The sequence below is a fragment of the Oculina patagonica genome, chromosome 1, assembly GCF_052425735.1.
Source record: "Oculina patagonica isolate OP01 chromosome 1, crgOcupat, whole genome shotgun sequence".
Classification (NCBI taxonomy): Eukaryota; Metazoa; Cnidaria; class Anthozoa; order Scleractinia; family Oculinidae; genus Oculina; species Oculina patagonica.
Window position 1 is genome coordinate 23,918,158 of NC_135758.1, and position 16,360 is coordinate 23,934,517.

The 16,360-nt window shown below is 38.0% G+C and overlaps 1 protein-coding gene across 1 annotated transcript; it reads right to left on the bottom strand.

The window, feature by feature from the left end:
* Positions 1-1,317: 1,317 nt before the first annotated feature.
* On the bottom strand, positions 1,318-15,644 carry LOC144645877 (uncharacterized). Its single transcript, XM_078505407.1, has 10 exons — positions 15,485-15,644; positions 11,426-11,658; positions 10,925-11,051; positions 10,113-10,362; positions 8,697-9,088; positions 7,830-8,064; positions 6,309-6,700; positions 5,080-5,332; positions 3,884-4,290; positions 1,318-2,093 (listed from the first exon to the last, which is right to left on the bottom strand). Exons 1-10 carry the CDS (start codon positions 15,642-15,644, stop codon positions 1,945-1,947), a joined length of 2,598 nt encoding a protein of 865 aa, XP_078361533.1. The 3' UTR covers positions 1,318-1,944.
* Positions 15,645-16,360: the final 716 nt, after the last annotated feature.

The window sequence follows — 16,360 nt, forward strand, 5'->3', positions numbered from 1 at the left end:
GGCTTTATAATACTTACAATTATATGTAATGGAGCTAAGTCATGGACGACGAATCTTGAAATTTATCGAGACAAACTAACTCCCGAGTTAGGATTTCGAGTTGGATTTCGAGTTAGGATTTCGAGTTGGATTTCGAGTTAGGATTTCGAGTTGGATTTTCGAGTTAGGATCTCGAGTTAATTTTCGAGTTGCATTTTGGAGTTAGGATTTCGAGTTGGATTTTTGAGTTGGATTTTCGAGTTAGGATTTTCGAGTCAGGATTTCTTTGGCGAAGCAAAACCCATTTCAATTATTGAAAGCTAACCGTAAACAGGCTAACCGGAGTGCATAGTAGGCTAACCTAAGTGAATAGTAGGTTAACATTACAGGAGTGTGTAGTAGGCTAACAGGAGTGCATAGTAGGCTACCCGGGGGGCATAGTAGGCTTAACGGAGAGTATAATACGGTAAGTAGCGGAAATCCTGAAGTTTTGCTTGTTTCGGTGATTTCGTATCACCCTGACTCGAAAATCCTAACTCGAAAATCCAATTCGTAAATCCAACTCGAAATCCTAACTCGTTAAATAGGCAACCTCAAATTTTTCAAGTTTGTCGTAAGCAATAGTACTAATATTTAATTTATAGAAATAACTCAGTAATCATGTATTTAATGTCGTGACACAGGGAGTGGTTGCCATTTCGAGCGGTTCGCGATCTGCCTTTTCCCATTTTAGTTTCGGTTTATTTATTTTTCTTTAGTGTTTTTCTTTCTTAGAAAACCATCATTTTGATTTTTCTTTTAATTTAAAAGTAAAATTTTTCGTCAGTCAAAAATGACTTAAACTACCGTGACATAGCCCTGCCAGCCCCAAGCTGGAAACTTCTCCTTACTTATCATCATACATTTATATTAATGTTGGTATTGAGAATTAAGTGTTACATTAAGACAATATCCTCAAGATGATCTCCGTGATACCCCGAGAAAAATGTAAACATGTTGTGTATTGGTACATTTAACACATTCTCACATTTGTTACTAATTCTTCAGTATTGTATTCTATTTGTAAGTAGCGTCCAAGTTTAGCTTAATTTGAGTCAATAAAATCATAAAAAAACCTTTAGTAAATGATTTTCTATATTTTCTTCACCTGTTTGTTCGATGACATACCAAATCGAACCCTGTGAAAAGCATAAACCACGGACGATAAGACCGAATAGGATTCCATTTATTTGTAATCAAGATACTCTTTCTTTGAGAGCTTTAAAACCATGAATTATGGAATCTGTCACAGAAGACGCTTATTTTTTCCGATTTCCCAGTTAGCATTTGGGTCGCGACGTTTATGGTTTATGCTTCTGATGGGTCAACATCTTTTCAATCAGGTGAATACCCTGCGAGCAGGCTCGCCTTGGGGTACGCGCGAATACATATATACCTTGGAGCAAGGCGACTGTCGAGCGAAGCGATACGGCGGGGAGGAGACTGGTGGGGAGGCGCCAATAAAGTGAGCTCACTCGCCGCTGACGCGTGCTCCCGAATAAGCGCCGCTGTCCCAATGCGGCGGTTTTTCGAGGAAGTCCGTTAAATTAAAAACAGCACTGCAAAGCATCTCTAAAACAAACTTGGACAGTGTTTTGCGTCAAAGTGATTGTTTTACCGCTCGCCCATCAGTTTTTCTATCCAACATTCTTACAATACATAGATTTGAAAATGTTGTGAAGGCCGCGAACTTTGCCAGGACAGCTAGCGCTACTTCTATCTTCAGCCAGAGACGAAGACTGACAATCAAAATATGCTATTTTCAATCACTGTAAAAGATTAGATTCTTTGTGGCGTCCAAATATTAAATAAGCGCCGCCCTCGAATAAGCGCCGCACTTGAAGCGCGAAAAAATTTAATAAGCGCCGCGGCGCTTATTCGAGTAAATACGGTAATTGCAACCTTTAAACTAAAAAGGGCTTTTTATTACCATGCTTGCCGCCTCCTCCTTCTTCTTCTACTAGTGACTACGACTCTTCGTCTGCTGCTTACAGTCGCTGTAGGCACTGAAGTCAAGCTAGAACTCGCTGTAGTCACTGAATGTAGTCCAGGGCTCACAGGATTTTGTGGGACATCTGAAGTAATAAAACAGATCTTTAATCGTGGCCTACTAAATTACGTTCCTAAAAAGCTGTCTTTGACCTGAATCTACAGCCCTGGCCAAACGGTAACGCAAATGGACGCAAGTAGTCGCAAGTTCAAATTGCGTACAGACTTGCGTTGGGTGGCCAAACGGACACGCAAGTTTAGTCGCAAGTGCACGCAAGTTTGAAAAAAGTCATTTAAAATGCTACGAGGTGCAATTTAGTATTTGAAGTAAACTTCAAAAAAATGCGTTTAATTGCGATGGGTGGCCAAACGGTGAAAAAAATGCGTTAACTTGAGTGCAAATTTGTTTTTGACCAAAGTCAACACAGTTAACCCAAGTGCACACAAGTCCTGGCCAAAGGTAGACGCACGTTGACGCAAGTTTTCTACTTGCGTTGCCGTTTGGTCAGGGCTTTAGACCTGGTTTACAATTACACGATAGGGTTTAAAGCACAATGCTTGTGGGGTCGTGTATTATACTTAATATTACAAAATACTAATAAACTAATATATTTCTAAATTACTACTAAATACTTATATACTGAGGTGAAATAAGCACAAAAGAAAGTATGAGAAAAAAATTTCTTTCACAAGTGGGAAGCGCGTGGAATTAGCACAAGACTTGTTGGTGACTTTTTTCGTGCAGTGTTTCAGCAGTATTTTTTATGCAATGCGCTTGTGTTTGCCGTCTTGAACTTGTGCTTCAATAATCAATAATAATAAATAATCGGTTCATGTATAAGGCGAATGACAAGAATTAAAATATAGAATAAAAACAAAGGGAACTATTATAGATTATTATGAATAAAAATGTTCAAATGCTTTAAACCGCCCTACTACACACTGGATTAAAATCTTCAAAATGTGATAATTCTACTAAAAATATGTCGCTACAATCTCTATGAAATACAATAATGACACATGCAGCTGGTCTTTAAGTTCAAAAAGTCAAATGTCTCCCAATTCTCTCGAAAGTAACTCAAGTGCTTACGGCAACCTTGTCGCAATGCTAACGCTTATGCACATCTCGCTGTGTTTGTTTGTTTGTTTGTTTGTTTTGCAAGTTACAACACTTTTCTGTTGTCGTAATTGTTACATTTATTCAATTGAATTTAATGCAATGTCAAAAGTAGTATTTTATTTCGAAGTAAAAACAAACCAAAAAGGAAGAAGGATAGTGGACTGGGGTCGATTGACAGGGATTGCAAATGACGAACGAGAAAAATTCCTGCGAGAGATTCTAACTCCATTAGAGCAATAACTCCGAAAGTTATCATATTGCTTAGCAACTTCTGTGTTTAGTTTCCAACCAGTAAAACCTGCTGACTCAAGCAATTCCGACCGAGGTGGTGTATAGCCTCACAGTAATAAGAGGGTCTCAAGTCTCTCAATGGGGTTGTGGCTTATACGGTTAACGGTTAAAATTTTGGCTTTTTACGGCAAACGGTTACATTATTTTTATTACGGTTAACAAAAGTTAAAACTATTAATTCCAATTGTTTTTAAATGTTAAAAATTAATTTCCATTATTGTGAAACATATTTGAGGTGTTAGGACCATTCTGGGACGATGAAGTGATCAAGCCTGTTTTATTTGAAATTACTGACCGATTGGTTAACATATTTTACGGCTAACGGTTAAAATTTTCCAATTTTACGCCTAACGGCTAAATTTTGTTGCCGTTTTACGGCTAACGGTTAATCCCATTGACACCCTCTAATAACGCAGACGCTCTTTTGAAACACAAAAGCGTAGTCACTTACTTGAGTCTACTCACTTTTTAAAACTGATGGCGAATTCACTGTCACTTCGCCTATGGCCTTCGCCGTTATGACCTGGGCCCAAGTCAACAGACTATAGGAGTCTTTCGCTGTGTAACATGCACCATCTTCCAAACGCTTCGTGTTGTACAATGAAGTAATGTCTGCAGCTGAAAGGGATGTCTTCCACATCTGTAAACAAGTGATTCGTCCAGTAAAGCCATTTTTCGGGTTTCCCTGGTCGTCTCCTTCCTGCTCTCCGATCAATATATTTCCTCTCGCGATTTTCTGGCCTTCAAACTTTCCGATCCCCTGGGATAAAACTGCATCCAGCCAAAGGGCATAATTACCACTGGCGCTTTCCCACTTAAACGCGACGAAATGCCAATCGGAATCGCTCAATCCAAAAGACGTTGACGTTAGCCTGGAGATAAATATGTTATACGTAATTAATTGATAGTTTGCTAATACGGGGGGGGGGTGAAATGGGAGGCGCGGTGACCTTATGGTTAGTGCGCTGGACTGGGCCGGGGCAGATTTTTTTCTTTTGTCCCACGCTCGTGACATATGGACATTTCATCTTAATCAGCTGAAAAACGTTTGCTTTAAGAGTTATTAAACTTGTTATTTTTACCTGATTGAAGAAACATTGTCCCAAAACTTATGCATTGCACTAATTTTACCGGCAAATTCAGTCTACACCATTTAAAAAAAAAATTATTAGGGTAAATGTTTGACTGAGACAAAATATTGAAAAAATCCTTCGGACTATTTTTTACCTAACAATCTCTCTTTGTCCGGATCGAGCAGCCCGGGTTGAGCCCTGGACGGGGTCATTGTGCCATGTTCTTAGCAAGAAACTTGACTGTCACAGTGCCTCTTAACCTCATCTCACCCTCATTAAACTTTACAGTCAAAATAGACAGCGCGTGCCGCCTAATATTCGGGAATAGTTTTGATTAACGGCGAACGGATTGCATTATTCGTTTAAAACATTCAAATTTAATTTGAATATTGTAAATCATCAAATTAATTTTTGACAGGTTCACGAGTTCACGTTTGAAACGTATAATGCAATCCGTTCACCGTTAATCAAAACTATTCCGGAATATTAGGCGGCACGAGCTGACTATTTTGACTGTAAGACCTTAACTGAGACAACTATGCCTTCATTACGTTTGGCATTTGAAGCTAACAGAAAAAAGCTACATACTCAACATCTTTCAAAGTGACGATGAGCTTGCATATAGTCGGTGAATTGGAGGTCTTTTCTAGTCTCAACCAAATCTCCGCTTCACGGTCGCTGGTGGAATAAATCAGAAGTGTGTGCTTTTCAGAGCAGGTATCAGTCTTCACCCACAAGCTCACGGTCAATTCCGTCAGCTCAAGCACTGGCATCGAGTCCACCATGATGTAACCATCAGTTGATCGCTCAGGAAAGACTGCATCGAAATCTTCGTCTGACACTGAAATAATACAACGTAAGCAAATAAGAATCAAGTGTTTAACCATTTACATTCAAACTGGGTGCTCTTTTGCGTGCATCTTTGCAATGTTGTGACCCAATGTTCCGATATTGATCGACAGTTTGCTAAAGCATCCTGCAACTTTCAAGTTGCGTTAGATTTTTTACAAGTTCCGGCTTTTTATTTTTTATTTTTCGTGTATAAAATGAGACAATACCACTTTTGAGGAGGGAGAAAGTAAATGCCCCATCACAGACTGCGAGAATGTAGCGATAGGGTTGAGTTTTAACCAGGAACTGGGATTTAAATGTGCTCCGCAAAAAGAAGCACAGTAACTAGTTTGCCGCATCAATTTGTAATTGTGTTTTGCGTATGTATTTTACTGGCATTTGCTCAGGAAATATTCCTTCAATTTACAGAGTTTTCCTGAGTTTTGAAAAACAGAATTTGGCCACTGCAACCATGGAAACTCAGTTGATCTTAAGTTTAAATTTGTCCATGTTAGAATCCACTTCTATCCATTCCATTGTTAACCTTTTTTAAAACGATTTTTCGGAATCAATTTCAAGCTATAACTGTTGAGTTTCACGTTTTCTAGAATTGTGGAAGGAAAAATTAATTGTCCGCAATATCAAAATGAAAACAATATTCTACTTATTTTGACCTGTACATGTAGTTAAGAGCTTTCATGTTCTCCCCCCCCCCTGGGGAGTTTTTGAAAAGTCTTTCTAGCGAGTTTCTCTAAATCTATGCTTGTGAACTAGTTTTTAACCGGGGTTTTTAACTACTGGAAAACTTTTAAACTGATCAGTATCTTTGATTACAAAGTTCAAACGCTAATCTGTTGCGCTCAATTTGTTCATTTGTAAAAAGAAATTCTTAACGAACAATTCCGGAAAGAAATCAGTTGGTGTGTTAACCTTTTTTTATGCTATTTTTGGTTAAACAAGTAACAAAACTCAAACCTCTAACGTACCTGTGTCCGGTTTTGTGATTGAAGATGGCATCTTCCATTTGACGTTCCCAACTGGTGTCCCACTCTTCACGTCGTTCCAAATAAAGAACGGCTCAAACATTGGTTCACACCTTTTAGCCTCGAATAAAGCGTTTATTTTTTGGAGTGAGAGACGGTTGCTCCACATTTGTAAGCAGCTCACTGTGCCAGCAAACGCATTTCCAATTCCCCTAGTGATCCTCTTTGCACCAATGACCAACAAACCGTTGGCTGGAATTGTATGATGTTTCTTTAGCAGCCCTATTACTTTCACTGTACCGTTGACATAAAACTCGTAGTCCCCGGTTGCACTGCTCCATGCGAGACAAAGATGATTCCAGAAGTCATTCTTGAAGATGGCTGATTTTTGTCCACTGCAAGACCAGAAATTAAGATTTCAGAGCTCTGTTACTTAGTAAATGGGCGTCTGATTTATTTAACTTTTTTCAATCCTACTACATAAATGGCAGTCACTGACAACTTGATGAAAATACGTCTGTCATAGCAATGCAAGTGCTATGATGTGTAAGCAATTTAGGCAATTAAAAATTTCAATTAATGACGTACGTTTTCAAACACATTCATTGCAAACTGAAACTGTGACATGTCCTTACTTGAACAGTTCATGATTTTGTCGCTGCCACATGTCCATACAGCAACCCGCTGGTGTGAACCGACCATACAACTCGCGTGTAAAATTTAACTCTTTTTATTATATAAACTGCAGTGCTTTAGCAAGTGGTAGCAAATCGAGAAAAATGGTATCCACACATGTGTGATGTCATTTTTCAGTTGACCAATCAGCTCACAGAGTTTGCCATGTTTCAATGCTTAATGAGCCAAAGTAAATCGATGTTAAGTCGAAACATCTTCGGATCATCCTCGGCAATCTTCGATATAAATTTGAACACTCGAAGATAAATTTCATATCTCCGCGCAACCATGTATTATCCTCTATGTTTTACACCCGTCTCTTTACATGAAATTTTTAAAAGTCCAGAATGAAACTAGAAGTATTTGAAAATTTTAAGGAGTTTACTTAAATCCCATTAATATCACTATTTTTTCGAAATAAGAACGCTTTTGCTAATCTTCTTGGCCATTGGCATTCTCATCCTCAAAGCCCTTTTCGCTTCTCCAAGCCGGCGGAGACTTGGCACAAGAACGAAGGGCTTTGGAGACACAGGATTTCCGGCCTTCATTTGAGGATTTCCGGGTCTTCATGTATGCAGTCGTGATGTTTCTTAATGCTGTGTGAGAGAGTCACGGGCGTTCTTTGAATTCCTTTTAAGATTCTCTGTTGTAAACAGCCAATCAAAAACTTCGAATTAATTCAAGAATCCTTTGTCCCCAGAGCCTTTCGTTTCTCGTGCCAAGGCCCTGCCGCCATGCCGGCTAAGAGAAACGAAAAGGGCTATTGGGACAAGAATGGGCCGTCGGTGACAAGGTGTGTCACGCATAGGTGCTCTATTACAGTTACCACCTTCATTTAGCGTGACATACTTGACATCGTCAATCCTCGCAGTCAACACCAATTTTCCTGACTCTTCCTCCAACTCCATGGCAAATGCACCATCACCTTCTGTTATGGAGTAACTGACTACAGACATTTTTGACTGTTGCCCTGCAGGAGAGCGCTGCCATAAACACACGGTCAAATATGACAGTAGGGGGAATGAGAACGACTCCATCGTGATGTAATCTGTCAAATTATCTTGAGGAAAAGACACTTTAAAATCTGCAAAAAGTATATGTATGAAAAATATATATATGAACATGTTTTGACGCAAATTAGTTTGATGTTTTTTTTTGAGACAGGAATGAAAACTATGAATATTAATCCTGGAAAGTAAACTATTGCTGATATGTTATATTACGAAATCAAGTAACTGATCAAGTAACGATACCAAACGCGGATTGATAGTTTGGGATAGTTAGGTTTTTTCAAAAAAATTATATTGATTTTCCATGAATTAAATATTGCGGCTACACAAGGTTTATTCTGGTACCTTGAAAATTGCGGCGACTAGCCGATTTAAGGCGTCTTAAGGTGATTTGAGCACCATACCAAACCACACAACCGACACCCCACACCACCCCAGCCCACACCACACCATGCCATACAAAATAATCGAGTACGTTTACCCTAAATTTAGGTGTGATGCTACAAATCCGTTTTCAAAACTGATCGAAGTCCAACAAGTTCAAGTGAAAATTCAAAATTACAGTCATTCCACTATCTGTACATCGACCCAATTTCAATCTCTTTAAAAAGCAAACACCAAATTAACTCAACCTAAACAATCTTTGCTATAAAAACACATCAAAATTTCCAGCAATGCATCGTTTATCATGAAACTTGGTTCATACCTAAATCCTCTTCTAACAAGGATGACGAATTTGTCCAGCTGGAAGCATTGCCTTGGAGATGAGCCCTTTTGAACAGAGGCCAGGTCATGGAAGCAAGCTTGTGGTTTTCGCACTTCTTGTTAGCATACTCCATCTTTACCTCAGCCTCAGTTATGGCCCCTTTCCACAGCCTCACGCATGACAGAGAGACAGCCGACAATGCGAAGACTCTCTTGTCGCCTAGATAAAGAACACCATCCCATTTGACGAACCTTCCGATGAACTTTCCTTGACCGCGTACCCTCATCGCGCCATCGATAAACAAACTTACCGTGCCAGCGGTGTTCTCCCACATTACGCATACGTGGTGCCACGATTCGTCTTTTAGCTCTGGGGCCTCGATAGAGACGAGCCTTGGAAAAGAGCAAAGGTTTTACAAACTGTGCATTCTTAGAGATGCAAGTTTTTAAAATTCGGAAGTCTACACGGCACAAAACATAACACCACTGATAATATTCACTTTGCTTGCATAATTTATGTGGGACGCGCAATGGCCTTATGTTTAGTGCGCTGGATTTGGATCGAGAGATACTGTTCGTTTGAGGCTGACCTCTTGGGCATCTCTAGTACCCCTTGGGCTTGATTTGCGTTTTTGGACAAGAAACTCTCACATGATCAGTTCCCACCCAGGAATATGAATGGGCCAGAGAGACTGGGGGCGGTACTCACGATGGGTTACCGTCCCCTCCAGGGGGAGAGCACTATTTCTAGCTATTTCTAGCCATCAATTGGAACGGGCTTTAATATATAGCCATGCGAATCTTAATCTGTTTCTTGTTGAGCAGAAAAGAAAATTCAGAAATGTTCATGTGATGCTAATTGGGCTGTTCACAATACCATGGTCCCATATGTTAACTAAGTTCTCTAATTTTCTTTTTCTTTTTTTTTTTCTCCAAGAATTCGATGTGCGTATGAAAAATATACAAAGTGACGAAAGCAAAAAAAAAAAGAAAACGGAAGAACATTTCAACGTCGATAGAGTGGTTTTCACTTGGGTATCGAAAGTTATTAACGTTTGCTTTAGTATTCATTACAACTCTTTGGGATTGGTTTAAAAAACCTCGCGTCACTTTTTCAACTAATCAAAGGTAAAATAAAAACCAATTGTGACTCGCTCACACACGTTTTCCGGCACTTCCCGTCGGCTACATTTGTTTACATTAAGTTTTGTTTGGTTCATTAATTGTTTTGTGTCTTTTTATGATTGGTCAGAGTAAATCTTGTTTCTCTGGTTTTGGTTCTACGACACTCAATCTAAACCTGCTCTGCAGAAGCTGTATTTAGTCACTCGCAGCTACAGTGAAAGAGTTAGTGACTGAGCGAAAGAGTTGGGAAGAGCCCTTAATAATAAAGTCACTGTTTTTACATTGCTCGTACCTGCTAAAATCAAATACGTAGAAGAGTAACTCATTAGAGCTTTCTTCGTATACAATCCTAAAGATAATATCCCCACTGGTCGAAAAATATGTAAGAAGAGCAATCTTCGACCCAGCGTCTAGGACATACTTGACCCATAAGCACGCCGTGAAACCATGCCACGCCCTGTCAGACGAGTAGGAGGTTTGTGCAAAGTCAAACGAGGCAAATGATCTATTGGACACCATAAGGTCAAAATCCGAGGCATCATCTGTAAAAGCAAAAGTCGAAAAACGCACAGCAGAGAGTTATACGATTTCAAGTTTGAGTTTGATGAGCAGTTATAAAATTTACAAGGAGCGTCATGAAAAAACATGTAAGATAACCTACACAAAATATTTCCTGTAACGTTTGGCTTCTTAGTGTTGTGACTGACTGACTGACTGACTGACTGACTGACTGACTGACTTTCTGGCTGGCTAGCTAGCTGGCTGGCTGACAGCTGACCAGACCGACCGACCAACCGATTGATTGATTGATTGATTGATTGATTGATTGATTGATTGATTGATTGATTGATTGATTGATTGATTGATCGATCGAAACACAAATAAAAAAAATCTTTCAATAAGTCCGTTTACTTCGAAATATCTTTAACAGAGGAATCTAGTAAATCACGACAGCTGATAATTGAATACCTAAAACTAATCTTGGACATTTTGGATTAGCTAAATCGTGTTTTGAACAACTGTGCTCAATAGACTTCTTTCTATATTTTTTATAACGCAAATATTTTCCATTAAAAGTCCAGTCGGAGTCAGGGAGTTACACACCTATCCAATGCTCGCAATGTTCCCCTGTGTTGAGTGCATGGCATGTGCATTTGTAGCCATTGCAACGTGCCGTCAATATACACGTCCCTCCGTTAGAACACGGCGAAGAGCGACATGGATCTTTTGCCTGTCAGTAGCAAAATGAGAAGAGAAGGAAGAATAAATCAGCAAAACTAACTTGAATTTTTTCTTTAGTAAATAAACAGCTCAGTTTGATGGTTTGAGTCAGTGCAGCATTGGAATTCAATAACCGAGGAGAAAATATTCGTTGATTTTATACCCGATCGGGGGGGGGGGGGGGGCACTCCCTTAAGTAGATCATACAGGGTGGCTTCGTCCAAAAGGGATATCTTTTTTGTCAAAAGTGGTCTATTTTAAGAGTAAGGCTTTGGACCTCAGCGCGGAGCCACCCTGTATAAATTATAATTTGATTACCCCCTCCCCGCCTCCGACTCTGAGGGTCTGAATGAGGTTAATGTTAACAAATTAGACTTCACTTACCAAAGTTCGTCCTTTCGTCTCCGATAGTTCGTAGTAAATAACGTTGGGGCTTCTTTTCATACACCCATCTTCCACTTGTTTGCGTCGACATCGTATATTGAGATCGCAAATAGGGACATCGTCAGGTTTGTAGTTTACTGAGCAACAGCGCCGTTCTGCCAGACAAGCCGTCACGCAATCGAAATAATCCGACACCGTTATTGTCCTTAGTATGTTGTCGGCCAGCTCATATCCTACAAATAAAAGTATAATGCAACTTATTTCATAACTTATTGTCTTGCAAGGGTGAAACCAATGCGTTGCGCGAAGGGTGTTGCTTAGGCCCTTACACACGTTGTAACATTACACATAACCTCGCGCGCGAACGTTTCAGTCCACGTAGCAGCATAATTATAATACTAATATTAATAATAATAATAATAATAATAATAATTATAATAATAATAATAATAATAGGAAGAACAACAACAATAAAAATAATAAAAGATTTATATAGCGCCATATCCATGGCTCATGGTGCTTTACAATAAAATGGTATAAACAAAAAAAGAAACATGCTTTAAAAGTACGAGACATTTCTCGAAGCATTGTGTTACGGCAAGCAAGAAACGATTGGTGGTTTCAGGAGCTCTTGGTTTTCATAATGCATCAAAATTCTAAAATATAAACTGTAGCATATTAATCTTACAAGGCTATTCTTTTCACATATTCTAGGCATAAAGAACATAAACCACAAAGCAAAGTTTGCTATCGATTCAGTGCTTCGTTTAGGAGTCAAAGCAGTTTGAAATGTATGATGTCCCGGATGAACGTGTTTATAAACTGTCACAAAAACAGATATTTTTATTGTATTTTTTTAATTTTCAAACGTGATAATAATTTAAGAGGGATATCTTAAATGATTTTAGGTGAAAAGAATAATATTTATACAGTAGAACCCCGCTAACTCGAACTCGGATAACTCGAACAACCCCGCTAACTCGAACACACTTCCATTTCCCTTGGATTTGAACTCACTTTTCAGTCATTTTTACTCGGTTAACTCGAACTCGGATAACTCGAAAACCCCGCTAACTCGAACTAAATTTCGTTTCCCTTGGTCAAAATTTGGGTCAAATTTAACCCGATAACTCGAATCCCGGTTCTTGCAACTCACCACGGTTGCCCATTTTTTAGAGCAACAATACAGATCAAGTATTTGACAGCCTTTTTCCAATCTTATCCTAAGAATTTATGATCGTGTTAGAGTTTCTGACGAGATAAGTTTAATTTGCACTGAACTGTATACTGAAGTGCTCTAAAATCAGTAAACTATCAATTATTAACTTGGCAAATTAAATATTCAATCTACCCCGATAACTCGAAATCCCGCTAACTCGAACGGTTTTTCGTTTCCCTTCAAAGTTCGAGTTACCGGGGTTCTACTGTAGTAGAATCCACTCTACTGATTGCACAATTCTGTGGCCGCCATATTTGTGTCCCAAAGAGGGACAGAAACATGACGGCCTCACACCAAGTACTGCATAGTAATACTTCACAGAGCTATTACTTTGACAAAAACATTTATTTCTACCTGCTCTATAAACTGATAGTTTTCTGATTTTTTTCATGCAAACAAGCATGTACTACTGATGAAAACCACCAATAAGGCCAGCCCACTCTAATGCGTTTTCATTAATGCGTTTTTTGCCTATCGTCCGCATTGACGGTCGTTATGGCCCGCTTTTTCAGTTACAGTACGAAACAAAACCAAACATAACATCTCAAAGTAAATGGTTTTATTATAGGAAAAGGTAAGCTTATGGAACTTTCTAGCTAAAGTACCCAAAAAGCTCGGCTTGTAAATGCTGTTTCTATGTCATTGATCGAGCTACAATCGTGACGGAAATTACTTTTTAAACACTATGGAACTAGGTTTATAGGGAAAAATTACTTTTATCGTCAGTTTTCAATCTTCTCTTAATGGCCTGTAGGTGTTTAGAGTTTAACAAACATTAGTAGAAACTCAGCTGTGTTCTATTGGAAATAGAAAACAGTCGCGCGCGCGAGTAGCTCTTTAAGCGGTAAATTTTCTTGATTTTTGTCTTCAAAGTGCACATTATTGTAGGTTTTGGACTGCAATCCTTTAGAGTTTCTACTAAAACAATTAGACTACTCGCCCTCGTTTTCTATGAGCGATAGTCAACTCGGCTGCGCCTCGTTGACTATTTGCTCATAGAAAACTCGGGCTCGTAGTCTAATTGTTAAATAGTTTTGATTACGGCATATTGGGTCTTTTATATTATTCTTAAAGGTACATGCCATGTCACTGAACTTTCTCATTTAGATATTTTATTCAAAACTGATTTTCAACAGGAAATTCCATAAACGAAAGCTGGGGGATAATTATGTCACAAGCTACATAAAATCTTTTTTTTTAATAAAATAAATAAATAAACATCCTTTATTCAAAATGATGATTTTCATAACTGGTTAGCGTTTATTGCTTTACTTCACTTCACTTCAGTTAACAACAACAACAGCCATTTTATTTTACCAAAAATAAATAGAAAATATAATAGCAGAACAGAAATAAACTAAACGAGCTGAGAAGTTAAAAAATTAAATTGCTATGACTAGGTTGTACATGATTAAAGAGAAACGACGAAAGAAAAAATTGATAAGACAAGTAATAAGTAATTTTACTTAAAAGTATGTATAGAGAATAGTAGTTGAGATAATAAGTAGAAAAAAGTAACAGGAAAAAATGAGAAGAAATTTGATTGGACATCAACAATAATTATTTCAGCCATAATTTAGTGAGACTTGATTTAATTCTTAACGCCAGAGTTTACTCTTAATGAGCAACAACAAAGTCAGTAACACAGTTTGATTTCCTTTATTCAGCGAATTTCGTTAACAAATACGACTTAATTGCCAGATGTCTACACTGCTACTAAGAAAAGATTCTCTCCGTCCCTTTTCCATGTTTAAATAATTGTTCGCAATTAAAACTTCCATTTTGACAAATCACGATGCAAATTTGGCCTCTTAAATTATATAAAAAAAATTAAATCAGGCGTTTTCCAGTGGGATTTTATTAGTTAGTAACTTCAATATTTTTTGTATTATCGGCTGATCAACTAACTGTAAATTACTTACTTAATTATTAGTACTTTAGAATTGACTCCTTTCTAACGAGCTTTTTGGATAGTTTTAAAATACCCTGCGAGACAGATAGTTAGTGGTTTAAAAGAATATTTATTTGGTAAAAGGGTTGAAATATTCAATAACTTGTTCATTCAGCATGCATTCGGTATGGTTTTGTTCATTTACCATATACATGTTTTATAATTAACACTTCATTCTTCCTTTCACGGTTTTACTTTCACTAGTAGTATGGCGAGCTTCACTGCTCAGAGTCGCGTCAACATTTTATTATTTTTGAACTTAGTTTAAACAAGAAATTCTGCAAGATTTATCTAGTGCATATTTTTTATTTGTCTTTTTATCTGATAGCTTCAAATTTAAAGTTTATTTCCATTGTTTAATGTTGTAAATGTTCACATAAAAAGGTAGGTATTTTCAGTATTATTATACAAATTTCAAATTTGCGTACTAGCTCTGGGTTTATTACTTTCTCCTATTTCGTTAGAACTCTAATTAAAAAATCCGCTATAAGGTTTTTTTTTTTAAAAAAAAAAGGAAAAAGAGTGTTTCTATCCTAACTTTCCTCAGCTTCCGTTTCTTATCCTAGATACATTACTATTTCATTGCTAAATCTGTAATAAATGGTTGTATATGTGATGTACGCAGCAAATTTAACGCTCTCACTGACTTTGAAATGAGCTCTGAATAAGCGTTTGAGACCTTTTTCCGAAAGAAATCTCCCTGCAATGACACGGCGACTTTTACAAATTTCCAAAGAAATCAATAGCAAAAATGGAAACGTGAACCTTGCGTTTTTCGTTAGTTGTTCGTTTTTTAGTTTACTTTTTCGTTAGTCATCCTTACTTCCTAATATCGGGGCGCTTCCCATTCGACCAAAAATTCCGGAAATTTAGAAACGGGAGCATTTACCTTGTTCAGCCTGAAAGTCTCCAATTCTCCAAGTTAGCTCCATAGATTGATCGTTTTTGTTCTCGTGTAACGCGGAGTCAAGGGCACTAAAACAAACACCAATCTGAGCTAGAAGCACACATACTAACGAAATTTTCTTGATCCTTAATGGTTTTTCCATTTTGAATCCACAAAGCTTGTGTTCAGTTTTGGTAAATACTGAGATTGTTAATCTCTCTTATTTGTTGTTTAGAGACATCATTGCTTGATTTAGTATTGTCCCTTCTATAAATATTTGATAGGTGATGTACAAAAGATTAATTATATATAATCAAGGTAGATTGTGATTGAAAGAGACATAACCTGTAAGCATGTTCTAAATATAACCCAAAGCTACATGCAGGTGAAACAACTTCAGTTTGGGATCCCGTCAGCTATGAGAGTAAATTGTCATTGCCCAAAAACACAACACAATGGTCCCAGCCAGGACTCGATCCCAGACCGCTCGATCCGGAGTCCAGCGCGGTCGCTAACCATTTGGCCACCGCTCCTTCACTGCGCAGTCGCTCGAAAAAAAAATCGGCCGTTAATCAAGAGAAACAAATTTTCTGTGTCAAAGATTAAAACAAAATTAGTTTTGGACCGCGTATGCTCGTTAAATTAGTATTGTACTACAGTGGAACCCCGATATAACGATCCTCGATATAACGATATTCCCGCTATAACGATAAATTTTTTTATGTCCCAGCAAAAGTTACAGTAAAATGTATGGGACAGAACCCCGATATAACGATCTTTGATATAACGATATTCCCGGTATGACGATGTGAATTTAGCGGACTAACGTAAAATCTTTTCTGATATAACGATATTATCAGTGCACAGTCACAATTTAAG